Raw genomic sequence first — 17242 nt, 5'->3', positions numbered from 1 at the left:
GTCCCACGCAGGCTCTCGCCGTCGGCGGTGTCGGCTTCAAGATTGGAGCAAACAACACTTGGCAAAAGCAATCCACGCGAAACTGGGAGATTGCTTCTCACTCGAACCAGGAGGGTCAGAGTGGGGGCTCCTTTTCAGGGGAGCTGGTGCAAATCTGGAGCAACCAGAATCACAAGTCGAATTTCAAGTTTCGTCGGCACAGGGGCCACAAGCCGGCTGGCAAGTGACCGGGCCAACGCGTTGAGCCAAAAGAAGCAGAAGGGCCCCACGCAGCACTCGTCGAGTGTAGAGGGGTGAACTTCGGTGCAAGAGTGGCTCAGGGTTGGGGCTTCTCAAACCCCGTTGTACAGCTTCGAGGGTCACTCGTGGGCTGCACGGTCAGCGTCTCGTGGTCTTTCCAAGATGGCGTGCCCCACGCTTCCGGTCGCCTCCACGGATCTCAGCTCTGCAGGGACTGTGGATCGGGCTGTTAGAAGGCAGGCAAGCTTGATCTCGTCGATCTCTGTCGCTCGAGTTCCGGCGGGAACTGCAACAAAGCAGACGTCGATGGCTGGATGGTGCCTGTTTGCACAGGGTGGTCACTCCTTGACCACAAGGGAGATTCTTCAGTCTTCTACGTTGAGTAGGATGTCGAAGGGTCCAGAGTTTCGTTTCTTATGTTTCATCAGGATAATCTGAAGTGCATTGGCACTGCTCCCATTCTTATACCAATCTAGGGGGCTGGATTACCTGCTAGGTCCCCTCCTATGGGTGGGACCCAGGAAGTGGGTGGATACACCCCCTTCCTTTGATCCAGGCCGCACTGGCACGAGGGCTGGAGTGCCCCAGAACCGGTTTGGCCGGATTATGCAAGGGGCAGCCTTGTGCTCCCCATGCAGTGTCTGGTTTCTTTCAAACCTCCCTGCTACAATCCAATATCTCCTGTCTGGGGGGGTGTAACACCTCCCTGCGACAGGAAACCCTTTGTCCAGGCCCCTTGGGCTGAGTTTCGGTCAGCTTCAGGGGGTCAGACTTGTGTCTGTGGCAGAAGCATCCATTTTGTGGATCTGAGGCCCTTTTAGAAATTAACCGCATTTAAGTAAAGTAACATGTCTTACCCCTCTAGAGGGGTGGAATGCTATCCCCATCGCCAGAACTGGCGAGGGGATAGTGTTCCAAATCGTATGACACCTTACACGACATGTTTTGATAAAGCCAAACCAAAGTTGCTATATAACCGCGAGGATTATAATGCACTTAATAGTATATGGTATGGCATTATCCTGAAACAGCTTAGGGAGTTGTTCCCGACAGCTGCAGACAGGCTCAGCTCATGCTAGAGCTCCATCTCACATTAAACCACGCACTCTGCCTCCAGGATTGATGAGGCCTTCCATAGGAGTGGCTCACAGGTTTATATGTGTCCAGATATAGGTTTAGATATAGGTATACTATATCTAAGTAAGGGGTGATTACACCACCTTACCCCAGCTGAGTGATCAGCCAGTTGTGTCAATTTAAGAACCAGCCAGGGGTGGCAAAAGATATGCTGCAGCCCCTGGTAGGCCTTGGTGGCCCCTATGCCCTGGGCACCTATAGTGCATTATACAGGGGCTAACAAGGAGTCCATTTCCAATTGTGGTATGTGCCTATAGCACATGTGTCAGTAATTTAGTGAGAGAACAGCAGGCTGGGGGTCTGATTAGCAGGCCCACAGCCTCAGTAGTCCAAAACCAGTGAAGCAAAAAGCAAAAATTTGGGGTGACCATAGGATAGCAGACCCTACTCTCCTACAGGAGAGAAGACTCAATCGGAGGGCATGAAAATGGGAAGACTAGGGGACAGGACACCACCCTTGAGCTGACCATGGAACTCTTTCCCTTTCCAGAGAAGTCTGTGTTTGGTAAGGAGGGAAGTTAGCAGAGGGCATGGCACTATTCTCCGTCTGCTCTGGGACGTAAGCCCTGAGACTGCTTCTGGAGGTTATGGAAGCAGAGTGCTCCTTTCCCACATCCACCTCCAGGAGTTTCTAGATCCTGTGCCCCCCTTCATTTCAGGTGTCTGTACTCTGAAGTATAGCCTCCCTTTGTATCTGAGTCACAAGAGCCTCCCTCTGGTTGAGGGGTTTTCCGTCCCGAGACCTTACTCAGGATGTACCGGGCCCAGAGATCCTTCTCCCATCCATCTTTCTCTTAGAGGTTTCTGTTCCTTGAGACAGCCCCACCCCACTGGAATTTTCTGCATCCTGGGCGGCCTTCTCTCTCAGTTTGTGGGTCCATTGACCCTCTTCAGGGAAGGGGATGGGCGTTGAGGGGCTTGAAGGCCCAATATCTTTTTTGGGAGGTTGTGGGTCCCAGATTTTTCTCTGCTGTTTTTGGCTCAGCATACTGTGTTCTGTCTGTTCTTCACAGCAGTAAAATAGCAGCTCCTTCTAATTGAATCCAGCTGCTGAAAGAGGGGCTTCGGATAATGAAAGATGCTGCATTAAAATTGCCATGGTGGAATGTTGAGCACCCTGAATAACACTGTATGGTCTTCGTGGGTCACTCGAGGTCAGACCCTGCCGGGCTGTGGCTTTCTGGACTAACCAGCCATTGCTCTATACCCAAAGTTCTCTTGTCCTGTTGTGCAGGATTTTTTGGCAGCCTAGCTAAGAGAGCAGCAAGTGCTGCACAAACAGGGTTTCGAGAAAGCTTTGACTAGAGCAACCAACATTACGTGGCGGTGGAATGTGTGCGAGAGGCCTGGGATGTCCGTCTGGTTGGGCCGTTGTGGAGCCTAGTTGTGAAATTGTGAGGAGTGATGTGGAGTGTTTCTTGGGGGACAGTTTTGAAGTCCTTCCTGAGCTCCAAGTGAGTCTCTCAAGGGGGATGTTGTCCCAAAGTGAGTGGTTAGTTGTCTTTTTCTTCATTTTCTTTTTCTTCATTTACGAGGCTCACATGTGCTGACGCTGTGCCTTCTAGTGTTGTGATGGCCTCTTTCTCTGATGACCAGACTTTGAAGGTGGTCCTCGGTTGCACGGGTAATTGGTACGGGCGGACCAAGGTACGTGTCATGTGATTTACTTGATCCGAGATCATTTGAATACGCCTGGGAAACCTGCAATGTGGACAGTGTATCCTAGTGAAAAGGGGTAGATGGTGGACCCAGTGTGTGACTGCGGCTACAACTGCCTACTTTTTGTTCTTGCGTCATTCTTAAAATGATGTGCTGGTGGCTGTCCTGCTGCCGCACCCCGTCCCAGCAGGCCAGGTAATTCTGAGACGTGGAGAACCCTTAAGCACCATATAGGTGGCCTGAAGTGGCTGATTTCTAATTAACTTGAGGTTCAGATGGTGGTTTTATAGTTCATTTATTTCATTAGTTTGATAAAGAAAAGATACAGGTTATAATTGTGAGTTTTTTTAGTTGTTTAGCTGATAATTGTAGAAACATCTGGGAATGGGAATGGAAAATACCTGAGGTTCTTGCTAGGGAAGTGGAGACGGGTGATAGGGAGTTAGTTGCAGAGTTTGTCCGTTCAATGGTGTCTTTTAAAGGCTTTGAGGGGCGGGTCCTGGCATTAGTCATGGAGCAGGTGCCCCACAGCACGCGCATGTTGAAGATGGGTTGAGTGTTTCACTGCAGGAAGCTTCACAAGGATTATGTAGGGTTTGCTTCTGTAGGGTGTGCCTTTCAGTGACATTTGGAAGTTTGAGGGGGGTCAATAGTCTTGAAGTCAGCAGGAGTGGTGGAGCACCTCAAACCTGATTGGGATCTCTCGTTTGGATGAGACTGCCCCGTGCAGTCCCCTTGGATCTGGTTGGCTCATCCTGGTGGGCGTAGTCTGGGTCCGCTGCAGGGAAATCGTCCTTCGCACCGAGAGCCTCCAGTCACAGACGTAGAACACATCTTTAACTGCAGAGACTCACTTGGCATCCTCGCTTGCAAGGCGCGGGTAAACTGCATGTGCCCCTGAAATGGAATCATCCTGCCAGCATTGCCAGTCACTGCATTACCTGAATTGAGAAGGTGGCAGCCATGTTCCGGTTACAGAGTCACTGACAAAAGTGAATGAGATGGAGATCCTCCAATGGACGTGCGCGATTGTTGAGGCCATGGCGGGAAATCGCAGGCCGAACTATGCAGAGGACATCCATGGCAATGCTGTCTATCTTTAAATGTCCAGCAAACCAAATGAACATAGGCTCCCCATGAAACACAAGAGCCCAGGGTGCAGGAGTCCCTTCACTCCCTGTCCTTGAATCCTCTCAGAGCCTCCAAAGAATGTTGACCCTCCCCGCTTCACCCTAGCCTGGCGCTTCCTCTACATGGGGGTCTTCCATGCCAGTGGTCTTTAAGTTCATGCACCCTGGACCTCACCAGCCGTCTTTAAAACAGCGGTGGGAATGCCTCTCCTGAAGGGACTGGCCTCAGATTGTTCAGATCCAGACGATCAGTGATCTGCCGGTCTGCAGGGGTCTGCCTGTTTCTGCACAGGTGGGTTCCATGAAACGGGATCAAGCAAGGCAACCCTGTGAGACTGATGCAGTCTCTTTTTGCAGGGTGGTGGTGGTGGAGTATATTCTCCCCGTCAAGATGGCAAAAGTGGATACTTAAAAAATGTTTTCTGAACTTTGTCGTAGTAGAACCAGAGGCTACCACACAAAACTCCTAAAACGCCTAAAATCTTATCTCTGGTTCCCCTGATCATATTTTTTGTCATTTTGGTCTTATTTATCCATTGAAATGTATACTATTTTTATAAATTGGAGTGGGGTTTTCATTGAGTTGTGTTTTAACTTCTTAACTGTTTTGGTGTTGATGAATGCTTTACACTTGTTCCTTTGAATTAAGCCTGTCAGCTCTGTGCCACCGCTACCCAGGACTGAGCTGAAGTTTAAATTAAAGTAACCTAACTGGACCTGATACAGAATAGTGACTGTATAACTTGGCGACGTGTCCCAACCACCCCAACTAATAATCCACTTTCAAATATTCATTCATTCAGTTGTGTGCTCGGAAAAAGCTTTCCTCAACCATTCAGTTGTAACTAAAACAATTTTCTCAATCCTTTAATCCATCCAATTATACACAAATCAATATTTGGTTCTTTCTTAAAGGTAGTTTGTTTACTTGGTGACATGAGCTTCCGTTTAGTAAATCACGGCGTGACGTCGAACCATCAAAGTACAAGTCTAAGGTAGCAGTCCTTACCTGCCCCATGACGTTCCATGTTTTATCTTCATTGCATGATCTGCCCCTACATATCTAGAGTATTTGATTGTAATACTCTGCCTACTACCAGCTTCAGGTGTACGTGCGGTACGTCAGTATGTTCAAAGCCTCTGCATGCCTACTAAGTGACCTCTTTGCTCACGTGTTACCTACTCGGCCAGTTCTACCACTACTTTACATTCCAGGAAGGAGAAACGGGATCGCTAGCGTTCAGACCCTGATTGTCTCATCCAACTCAAGTAAAAGCAATGTACACCTCTCGGTCTAGTGTCCCGAACCGTGGCATCCTCACCAGTGGTGCCTAAGAACGTGTTCACTCAAACTTTAAAAAACAGATTTCTAAATAATTGTTGTGCGTTGACAGATGCTTACCGTGAGCCTTTCTGTTTGCTGGGAAAAGTGTGTTTAATGGGTGAATGAGTCCTTTGTACCCCTCAAAGCTAGTGACACTAAGGTGTCTGTGGCAGACAAGCCTCCCGCACCGCTTGCTAAATTTCCCTTCAACTCACTTCAGTCCTTCACTCTGAAGGAAACGCAGGATTAAAAAGAGCATGCAAGCAGGCGTACTCTGATAAATACGGAGGAGAGAGCGGGCACGGGTGACTTTGGCTATCCTACTTTTGTGGGGTACCGATCCTTGTGCTCTCCATTTGTCAACTCTTGCTGGTCTGATCTCCCCTTTTACTCCATGGATCTCCTCTTGAAGAAGAGCTGGATTGTAATTTGCATGTAGGAAGCACCAACCTAGGTTCCTTTCTGTCCCATCTTTACCCGCAGCCTCTCCCTTCCGTAAGCTGTGCTTTATCCCCAGCATCTCTCTTCAGTCTCTCTCTAGCTGAGCTTTGCTTCTCCTCTGTCTCCATCTTCCGTGCTCCCCATCTTTAGCGTACCCCTTTGTCTAAGCACCACCAGATAAGAACAGGCTGGTTGTGGGAGATGTAAATGTGTTGTATTTGTAAAGCGCACGGCTGCCCACGCGACGGGGCGTCCCGGCGCTGCACTCCTACCGCTGTGGAACCCTTCCTTGCTTTTCCATGTGAAATGTCCACTCCTGGGCACCCCCAAGGTGAAGCCAGGCATCCTTAGCGTTGTGGGGGCCGTTGTGGAGATTAAGCAAGCTATTGCCCAGAGTCACAGAGTGGGACCCATGATTGGAATAGGCACCGAGGCGAGAATTATCAGGTCTGAGGAAATTGAGCCCAAAACCCGCCGAGGCGGGAATTGAACCCTGGTCCCGGGCTAGACCTCTGCATCAGGGTCTGCCGCTCTAACCATTCAGCCACACTTCTCCACATCCGCGTCCCATAGGGTTTGTGAATTTGAAATAAATCCACATGCTACATCAGCGCCCAGTTTTTTCTCCCCAATCAAATAACGGACGTAACCTTTGAGCCGCATGCTGAACACACAGCATTTCTGTCAAGTCGCCATATTTAGTGGATTTTACCCTCTATTTACTGGTATTCAGCTAACTAAGAAACTAAGTACCACCATAGTATTTAATGAAGTCACCCAATTTTTAAGTCGGGCATGGGCAGCGAATGCTCTGCGAGGCATGCTGTATTGCAGTATGTACTTGAAGCCCCGCCCACTCTCCGCCCATATTTGTCATTGGCTTGTGTGATTGGTCTTCATAAATGCTGGCTTCTGATTCGTTAATAGGCTTGTTAGTCCCTCCTTAGTTCAGCCTTGTCTTCATTTGTAACCTCCTATAAGGACCGGCCCTTTTACTTCCGTTGTTACACTTATACTTTAATTAGAGTCTCAGCACTATTTTCTTAATTGCCTTTCTTCTGCCTGCTGTTGCAGGCAGGACACACTGGCGATCTCTCTCTCAAACTATTCTTCATTTCCCCATATTATTATATACAATTTTTACCTGCAACACCACTATACGCAGCGTCCCTAACCCTTCCTTTTTTTATATATAAAAAGGGCCCTTACCCCGCATTTAGAACACTTTAGACGTCCTTTTTATAAAAATGTACGCTTTACACCCACTTTTCAAGATGGCGGGGAAGGCTGCAGTGTGCTTGAATACACCGCTTCATTGCGTTCCCTACTCAAGGCTGCACACTGACAAGCTGAGTGGCTCAACTGAAAAATGCTGTTTTACTTGCAACGCTCCTATATGCAACCTTCCTGACACTTCTGTCTTGGCATATTTAAACAGGACCCTTTTGGCAATTATTCACTAAACTTGTAGCATTTTCACAATGGTACATACTTTCTAGAACATGTGTTTCCTTGCATATTTCCCCATAATATTATTATATACAATATATGTCCCTTACACTACATTTAGCGCAATATAAACCTCCTTTTTCTAGGAATTACCGCTTATCACCCGCTGTTCAATATTACGGGGAAGGCTGCAGTGTACTCTCATAACACTCCGCTTCATTGCGTCCCCTTCTTCCCAGGACTGCACACAAACAAGCTGTGTATCGCAACTTTATACGCTGTTCCTGACCTCTCCTTTTCTTTTGTTATTTGAAGAGGGCCCTCTTTCCAATAATTTAGTAAACATGTCGTAGCACTTTCACGACGCCACATTCTTTCTTGAACTTTTCCTTTGAGGAAGTAGTTGAGGGCTCTCGGAACTAGGATAGGGTGCAGTCCCTTTTCCTTTTTCGGGACCAGAAAGTAGCAAGAATAACAATGACAGCCTACTACTGGGGCCGGAACCCACTCTGTCTCCCTTGGCCAAGAGAGTCGTGACTTCACCTGAAGCAAAGTCAGATGATCCTCCGTCAGCCAGTCGTAAGTTGTAGGCATGGCGAGAGGGAGAGTCTCGAAGGGGCAGGAGTAGCCCCTTCGGACTCTTTGAAGAACATAAGGTGTTCACCAACCGCAATGCAAGGCTGACGGAAGAAAACATTTTCTTCCCTCAACTATCCAGCCTCTTGGATTCCCTGTCCGGGGGTGCAGAAGTGAACGTGCCTTGTGTGGTAGAGGCTTGGATCACCAAGCTCTCGGGGTAGGGAGGTTAGTGAGGAGATTGGATGAAGGGCAGTGGCAGCGGGTGATTATCCTATTCACAGGAGCCCTCGTGCTGGGCTTGGACCAGGTCCCCAGGAGGACATCAGTCAAGGCCTCGTTAAAGGACCGGAAGGGTTCCAAGGTGGAGAAACCTGGCTGTCCATCTTGACTTCCACCACAACCATAGCATTTGAAGCTCCCTCCTCTGTATCCATGGTAGGAGTAGAAAGCTGGACATGAATATGGATAGGTATCCAGGCCCGTGGCCTTACCCAGTTCCTCATGCCAGGCCATCTTGTGCTCAGATTGGCCTTGTAAAGAATCCAGTGACCCCTTCCAATCTTCCTCCATTCCTAGCCCTTCATAGTAAGGGTGAAGAACAGACCTAGGGCCCAAGGGTGCCATCGACGCTGGGTTGTTGGGGATAAGAATGGGGATAAGAATGGCAACATCGATGTTGGGAGTCTCTGTGACGGGCCCGGCACCAAGGAAGGTCACGGCGGCGCGACCGAGGTCGGTGCGGATCCACCTCTGGATCCAGGGGGGGGGGTGCAGAAGCTGCCTGCGCGGACCACGATGGAGCCCCCTCTGATTCTCTGTGGCCCAAAGGGGCACTGGGAGGGTCAGGCCACCCAAATATGAAGCTCATGGCGTCATAACATTTCTTGGGTTGGGAAGGTGTCGCTCAGGCTCACGGGAAGGCAGGGAAGCGCAGAGCCAATCCAGGTGCAGGTTCCGCAGAACCTGCTCTAGAGCACCAAGGCTCCTTTGCCACCTCGGCCAACAAACGGGGAGAAGTCGAAGCAAACTTCAACTTCTCATGTTTTGTATGACTCTTACCTGACCTACCGGACTACTTTCAGTGGGAGGACAAGGACATCGGACTTCCGTCCTCTCGACCGAGAACGAGACCTCCTGGGCGAGTGACAGTGCCGGGCCGCAAAGAGCTTTAGGGACCACTTCCTCAAAGCTTTCGGAGCCATGGCCCGGCAGTCGGCCATGACTTTGAGTCATGGTCATGGTCAGGCTCCAGGCACCAAAGACAAATCAAGTGTGGATCCGTTCCCAACATGGTGTGGCGACAGGTGCCACATGGTTTGAATCCAGAGTCTTCTTTGACATGCTAGAAAAAAACTACACACCAAAAATGCTATAAAAAATGTTGAAAAAAGCCTGTCAAAAAGGGAGAGAGGGTAGCTCTCTTCACGGATATGCGCTGGCAGGCGCAAAAACAACTGACTGCGTGCCCCTGTATAGGTGACACGGACATCACTGTGGCAGAGACTATGCCGATGTCGTCACTCTGAGCCGACCGATGCCACCTATTGCTGCGCAAGTGTATTGCTCGAAGAATAATCTTTTGGATTCAGTCCGACTCCTGGGAAATTCAAAGGTAAGGAATCTGCTGCTAGATGTCTCAATGAGATAGACCTGTAAGTGCATTATTCACTGTAGTGATGTTTGTGTTCGGTTCCCACAGTTACTTTCCACCACAAACCTACCTTCTGCATCTGTTGTATAATTTCTGTTGTTAACATCCGCATGTACAGAGTAAAGCAACCAAGATCTGGAAGCCAATGGAGAGCTGACGTCAGAGCTTTCAAGGTTGATTCTGAGCCACAGGAGACACCTCTACTAAGAGGACAGCCACTCCTGTTGGGTGGGGTGGATAAAGATTGGGGTTGAACTAAGGGACCAGGTGTCAAGGCAAAGAGTAAACTTTATTTGACTGCAGGTTTCTGCACCACAGGTACCTGGAGTACAACCGCATCCCGCACACAGACCCGGTTGAATATGAGCTGCGCTGGGGGCCCCGCGCCCTGAAGGAGACCTCCAAACAGAAGATCCTGGAGTTCGTTGCCACGGTAACATTAGTGCCATATGATGGACTTGGGGTCAGATTGCTTCAGCCATCGAGACTTCACTGGGACGGATGTCATTTTGTTTTGAAATGTGAACATCCGCCTAAAATACATTATTCTTGCTCAGGACAGATGTATTGGCTTTAGCAATGGTTCTTGTGGAGGAGACAGGGCGGTGCTTGTGGTAGTGACAGGGCGGTGCTTGTGGTGGAGACAGGGCGGTGCTTGTGGTGGAGACAGGGCGGTGCTTGTGGTGGAGACAGGGCGGTGCTTGTGGTGGAGACGGGGCGGTGCTTGTGGTGGAGACGGGGCGGTGCTTGTGGTGGAGACGGGGCGGTGCTTGTGGTGGAGACGGGGCGGTGCTTGTGGTGGAGACTGGGCGGTGCTTGTGGCGGAGACAGGGCGGTGCTTGTGGCGGAGACAGGGCGGTGCTTGTGGTGGAGACAGGGCGGTGCTTGTGGTGGAGACAGGGCGGTGCTTGTGGTGGAGACAGGGCGGTGCTTGTGGTGGAGACAGGGCGGTGCTTGTGGTGGAGACAGGGCGGTGCTTGTGGTGGAGACAGGGCGGTGCTTGTGGTGGAGACGGGGCGGTGCTTGTGGTGGAGACGGGGCGGTGCTTGTGGTGGAGACGGGGCGGTGCTTGTGGCGGAGACGGGGCGGTGCTTGTGGCGGAGACGGGGCGGTGCTTGTGGCGGAGACGGGGCGGTGCTTGTGGTGGAGACGGGGCGGTGCTTGTGGCGGAGACGGGGCGGTGCTTGTGGCGGAGACGGGGCGGTGCTTGTGGCGGAGACGGGGCGGTGCTTGTGGCGGAGACGGGGCGGTGCTTGTGGCGGAGACAGGGCGGTGCTTGTGGCGGAGACAGGGCGGTGCTTGTGGCGGAGACAGGGCGGTGCTTGTGGCGGAGACAGGGCGGTGCTTGTGGTGGAGACAGGGTGGAGAGCTGTGTGTGTGTACCAGCCCTGTGGTGTTATGTGAAAGGAGGCAGAAGGGGAGGGGGGGGGGCACTTGTAAACATCCTGGCTCATGATCGGCCTCCTTACTCCATTTGGTGTGGTTCAGGAGGGGAGTGGTGTCTGTATGTATGTGTGTGTGTGTTTGCGCGTGTCTTGAAGTTGCATATGGTATTTCACAGCAGGATCTGTCCATATGGGACAGATCCTGAAGTACTTGATGGAAATGACAATATTGTTGACAAAATAGTGCATTTTCTGTAATGAAAAGCTAATTTTGAAGGACCAAATGAATCTTTTCAGAGAAACAAGTGTTTGTGGATAAACCCAGTCTTTTACTAGAAATGGAACGCTGCTAATTTGGACAAACTACCAATATTTGCTTAAAATGGCGAGCCCTCGGTTGGGGTCCACATTTCTCCTCCAAGATGATATTTCAGTGATTTGAGGACGCGCTTTGCTGATATGAAGGTCACCATTTCATTGGTTCTGAGGAGCTTTCTTGCTGCGAAGGCGGTGATTTCATGAGTCTGAAGTGTCTGAATGTTAAGTACCTCTCTAAACCGGTTTGTAAAATCTATGCCTTTTTGACACTACGCTCTAGGGAAATGTCACCGTAGAGCCACCTGTTGTCGAACACGGCCTCACATTGTGGAGTGGGTGGGAGGCGAGAGTGTGAGGTATCGGTCTGGGTGGCTCCCTCCTCCCACTTGTTTGGTGTCGTTGGACGGTGGTCTTCCTACGCCACGGGTTTATAAACCCATTGACTGCCATGGAAGAGCCAGTGCCCGAGAGGCTGTCGGGCTATGGCTGAGCTTCATGTGACCGACGGCACCAGCCTTTGCTCGTCTCTGAGCGATTGAGTTGTCTGCCTCTGGTGCACTGTGGTTTAAATCCGAAAGGCTTGACCCATCCGGTCTGGCGGCTGCGTCTGCAGCTCAGGACACTGTCAAGGGTTTCTGGAATGGGTGAACCTATGCTTGGGCAATGCCGTGACATTCCGGTGCCACACAAACCCTGTTTCACCAAGCGTCCGAGTAATTTTTTTAAAATCGTTATTATGTTGGCTTTTTTGTGTGTACCTTGTAAAATTTGCTGACTCTCCACCTTTTTGTCTCGTTATTCCTGCCCTCAGATCCAGAGCAAGGACCCCAAGTCTTGGGCGTCGCAGTATAAGGAAGCCCAGGCGGGGGTTGTACCACCCCCTGCGACCCCGGGGCCCTCCCAGGCAGGTCGGCGGTAGTGGTCTCCTCCAGGGCCCACCGGAGTGGGCGACAGCGTGGACATGAATGACTGGTCCGCTTGAGCGGAGTCCGCTTCTTTGCTGGAGGCACCGCCTTCTAGGACATCTGGCTAGGACAACTCGTGTGGAGTTCCTCCTAATGGTCAATCTTCTCTGGCACAATGAAATCCAGCTAACTTCCTGTTTGCAGTAGGGCCTCGTCGACCCGCTAACTACCCCTCCCCCCACACTGTGGGCGACTCCAACTTTCACCCCCAGACAACCTGCAGGGGCCTCCTTCAGTGACACAAAGATCTGGCTGCACGCTGTGGGGTGTCCAGTCGGGGAGCTTGGGGTGAGTGTTGGATCACCAGGAAGCAGAGCTGGGCTTGGGAGGCGGGGCCTCCCTGTGGGAGGAGATAGCGCTTCTGTCTCATGTGCTTCTGGTCTAGGCCTCTAGGAGGCATCAGAGCCCTGAGTTGGGAACTCTGAGTCCCTTTATCTTATGGAATCTGAGGTTGGCTTTTCTGCCAAGTTGTATATTTCTTGTAATAAGCTTTGGATGGAGAGTGTTTTTTTAATTGTATTTGTTTTTGATGTCTACTTTATATTTGTTTTTTAATAAACTGTTTACATTCTCTCTGGCAGTGTGGGCGTGTGCTTTGTCTCCCCAGACAGGGCACATGGTTGTATGCATTCAAGGATCTTCTGGCAGTCTTGGGTTGCAGGGCCAGGACCCCTCAGAAATGTCAAGAATAGATGCAGTATCGGGTGTACTACCCTCGCATCCTGTTGCACTCCTGGGGTGGGTGTCAGTCAGCCTTGTGCGCATAGGGGTGTGGGGGGGATGGATCCTTCTACCACATACTGTAGGATTGCCCGGAGATTGTTCCCTACTGAACCAAGGTCACTGACATAATGGTGGAAGTAGTGGGACCACCGGTTCCGAGGGAGCCGAGATGGTTGCTCTTAATGATTAAAGGGCCCACAGACTGGACCAGGCATGAAGAACTCTGGCTGGCAATGGCGGCGGGGGTTGCAAAGCGGAACATTGCCAGGGCCTGGGCGGCGGCGGCCCGTCCGCAGTGGGATCAGTGGGAACGGGACCTGGATTGGTGGCAGAGGAAACCATTTACAAAAGCAGGGGGTGCCCGAAAAAGTGGAAGAAGATATGGGGGCCAAGGAGAAGATATAGAGGAATGGGGGGTGGTCTGGGGTAACAGGTCTTGGAATGGATGTGCTGTTGATGACTGCCCGTGATTATCCTGTGTATTGTATTCTCCTTATTTGTCTAATGATAAGTGACCAATGGACTGACATGTTTAATGAAATGAGCATTATTAATAAAAAGATTTAAAAAAAAATAGATGCAATACAAAGATGTGAGGCAGGAGGTAGAGCGGTTATCCACGCTTTATTGCCTTCATACAGACCGGATCAGCTCGGTGACAGGTAGACCTCGATGGGGTGAGTGAGGGGAGAAACGGGCACCAGTTGACACCGCCCTTCCCAGGTGTGCAGCCCTACCATGAATACTAGACTGTTTGCAAAGGGTGACCCTAGAGTGGCAGAGAAGGGGGTGTGGAGTGAGCTACACAGATGTGATGGTAAGTCACAATATGCACTTTAAAGGGTTTAGGCGCTGGCACATCGCTCGGGATGGTTGGGATGCTGGTGCCCATTCGTCCGCCACACACTGTACCACATCAAGTTACATTTAATGTACATGTACCATCCATATACCCCACATAATACGACTTGAGGCAATTTTGCCAGGATGTTGCTTCCTTGCAGTTGTTTCTTGGCGGCTGTCTCCAGGACGGTGCCCCGGAGTCCAGATGCTGGCCATCTTCTTGGTGGATTGAACAGACTCAGTGGCCTCTCCTGGATCGGTGCGCCCCGGGGTCCAGACACTGGGCTCCTTCTTGGTGGACTGGACAGTCTGCTGCCACTCCAGGACGGTGCCCCCTGGGGTCCAGACTCATGACACCTTCTTGGACTGGACAGTCTTGGTGGCCTCTCCCAGATCAGTGTGCCTGGCGTCCCATCCCTTCAGAAGGTGGAAGGGCGCAGGGGGTCTAAGGGTTTAACTAGCAGGATGATGGTCTCTCTTGTCTCACCCTACTGCCTGCTGTACTCGTTACCTTCGCCCACACAGATGCCGGAGTGCCCCATGGTCAGTATCGGGTTGGCGTGCCGTGCCCGCACATCGGTTCCATCTTCTGCGCCCCTGGATGAGGTATGTCTTGAAGGCAGAGCACTCTCGAACCACTGTGCCTTTGGTGGGCACTTCGTGTCCATCTTCCAGGCTCGTCTTGGCTGCCTCTGAGACCCCAGGGTCTTTCGGTCAGATAATCAAACCCCCAACCCCAGTCTGAACCTCCAAGGGGCCGAGGATTCACATTTTAAGGGAAGATCTTGTTCACCTCGTGCTACGCACGTAGCGAAAACAAAAATATACATGTTCTTCACAGCAAAAATATTGTCTTTGAGGTTAAAAAAATACTAGAAAATGTTAGATATTCTTAAAATCTATGATTCCAGTTGTCTAAAAGTGCTCCGGTACCGTGTCCAGCGCCTCCTCGGGGTCTCGGGAAACTTCCACATTCTGTGTAAAGAAAAAAAGTAAAAGTTTAGATAATGAAGCGCTGAGAAGCGTCGTAGGAGAGCTAGGACCTAGATGCGATTCAGATCTGACCAGGGAAGTTCTGCGGGGCATCAGGAAGAGATTGGTGAGGTCTGGGGGTGCAGAAACTGTTACTACCTCATATGCAAACTTTGCAATGTCTGGGCAAAGGAAACACACAGTACATGCGCTGCCACACCTGTGCCAAGGGAGCACACTAATGCATGCACTACCACAACTGTGCCAAGGGAGCACAAGGCATGCACTACCACATCTATGCCAATGCATGCGTTGCTGCGCCAGTTCCAAGTATGCATGCCCGTGCATGCCTTTTCACACCTATATAAGCAAGCGCCCTGATGCATTCATTGCAACACGTACCAGGAGAGGACCCCATTGCAGGCATTGCCACACCCTACCAGAGGAAGCAAGACAATCCATGCCTTCTGCAACTGCACCAAGGAAGCATGCCTACGCAGGTGCTGCAACGCCCCCTGCACCAATGTAAGGAATACACATCTATGTGTTGTCTGACACCCTGTGCAATGCAAGAGGCTTCTGCAAAGGTTCCACCGTGAGCTCGGTGGGCACCGCAGAGACCCTGCTGGTGAGCTCAGTATGGCAGGGTCACGGCTTGCAGTACGGACCAGGGGCCGATTCACAGAACTAACTTAAGACAAAATCCTAAACTTACTACTTTGGGTATTCACAGAAGTTAAGATTTTGTCTTACGACAAACTTAAGACAAAATCTTAACTTCTGTGAATACCAAAAGTAGCAAGTTTAGGATTTTGTCTTAAGTTAGTTCTGTGAATCGGGCCCCAGGTTCCAGAGCGTTCACTGTTCTTGAGTTACATTAAAGCAAGCGCTGTGAGAGGCCCATGAGGCTTCTACGCTCCACCTGACGAGTGCGGAGGGGTCTGCAAGGACGTTGTCTGCTCTGCATCCCTTAAGATCCCACCCGCAGAGACGTGCACAGTCAATACACCAGGCTTGGAAGGTAGAGAATGAGGTGGCGACGAGCACGCCTTCCACCTCTCAATGTGTAGGAGCCAAAGTGACTTAACAGAGAAGTAAAACACACTATTAACGGGCCACTCCCAGGTAGCCACGCACTTCACCTTAGAATAACGCATTTCTGTACATTTTCCTGCATTACAGCAATGCCTGAGATTGTCACGCAAAAGAGCCTGGTCCGGATGTGCAATGAAACTGTGTAGCTCCAGTTTCTTGCTTTGCTGGGATGGATGCATAAAAGCTGAGCTTGTTTGACGAAGGCCACACTATGGCGCTAGGGTACAGCGGGAGCCATAGGAATCGCAATATATTATGACTTGGAAATATCCTGCTATCACAGAAACTCTTATGAGATTTGAAGACCGAAACAGAAAACCACACACCTGCCGAATTAGGGTTGAAAACGCACCCCCTTCTGTTGTGGGTGACATTAGACGGTTTGTGAGAAAGTGTCACTCTTAGTTACTGAATGTCACTCATAATTGCACTGAAATTATCAGACTGTCACACATAAGCAGTCTGAAACCTTGGCAGCTATGCCTGGGGGTTTGATGGGAAACTCGCCTGCCCCCATCTCTAGATCTGGGAGCCCTGCCCTGTGGCTGACCTCAGACGGCTCACATGTACCCATGCATGTGTGTGCACTCCCTGATGCCAGCTGCAGGCTGACTGGTCTGCTAGCAAGCATTGGCATATCTTAAGCAACGCAGCCAGTTTATCAAATGCTTTCTGCCAATGGGCATGGTTGGTACCCTCCAGGCCCATAGCTCTTGCTGCAGGCACTTCTAGCAGCTGGCCCTTACAGTACTTATTACCACAGCTGGCAGCCAGCGGGTCCTTGCCCTTTCAGAGCTGAGACGGCACTGAGGCAGCAAAGAAATGCCCCTGACCTGGCACCAGGTCTGCACCTCTGCAGAGTCCCAACTTCTCAGGACGGACCGAAGTGGGGCAAGTATCTCACTCCGCAGACTCCGGATGTGCTACAAAGTGCTTTTTTTTCTCACTTGAGCATCCTCAAAATTTGAGCTTCTAGTTATTTCATCCTGTGTAGGATTTGACCTTTTACAGCTCCGTGAATTTTTATTTCTCACACGCAGAAAGACGCTGCTTTTCAGAAATACAAATTCACAGAGCTGTAAAAGGTGAAACCCTACACAGGATGAAATAAATCCAAGATCAGAATTTGAGGATGCTCAAGTGAGGAAAAAACCACTTTGTACCACATATTTTGTGTTCAAAGTAAGAAAGATAACTTTGTATTACACTACTTATATAAAGGCAGAAGAATCAACCCTGAAGAAGTCCCAGGAGAGACGAAACGCATTTGCTATGGCGACGGCGAAGAGAAGCTTTGAAAGCAGATCATGAATACAGAAAATAATTTTTAA

General features: G+C 50.4%; 2 protein-coding genes across 9 annotated transcripts in view; one reads left to right on the top strand and one right to left on the bottom strand.

Moving 5' to 3' along the window:
* LOC144785747 (non-structural maintenance of chromosomes element 3 homolog) overlaps positions 1-12851 on the top strand; it is a 105950-nt gene extending 93099 nt beyond the window's left edge. For all 6 annotated transcript variants that reach the window (XM_078664545.1, XM_078664543.1, XM_078664544.1 and 3 more), the window contains 2 exons: positions 9929-10043; positions 12125-12851. In XM_078664545.1, coding sequence (XP_078520671.1) covers positions 9929-10043; positions 12125-12232 — 223 coding nt within the window. In that variant the 3' untranslated portion in view covers positions 12233-12851. The remainder of the gene's footprint in view (positions 1-9928; positions 10044-12124) is intronic.
* A 755-nt stretch (positions 12852-13606) lies between these two features.
* Positions 13607-17242, bottom strand: part of PFKFB1 (6-phosphofructo-2-kinase/fructose-2,6-biphosphatase 1) — a 129567-nt gene continuing 125931 nt past the window's right edge. For all 3 annotated transcript variants that reach the window (XM_078664541.1, XM_078664542.1, XM_078664540.1), the window contains one exon: positions 13607-14819. In XM_078664541.1, coding sequence (XP_078520667.1) covers positions 14760-14819 — 60 coding nt within the window. In that variant the 3' untranslated portion in view covers positions 13607-14759. The remainder of the gene's footprint in view (positions 14820-17242) is intronic.

The sequence above is a fragment of the Lissotriton helveticus genome, chromosome 10 (assembly GCF_964261635.1).
Source record: "Lissotriton helveticus chromosome 10, aLisHel1.1, whole genome shotgun sequence".
NCBI classification, from domain to species: Eukaryota; Metazoa; Chordata; class Amphibia; order Caudata; family Salamandridae; genus Lissotriton; species Lissotriton helveticus.
This window is presented reverse-complemented; position numbering and strand designations above follow the sequence as displayed.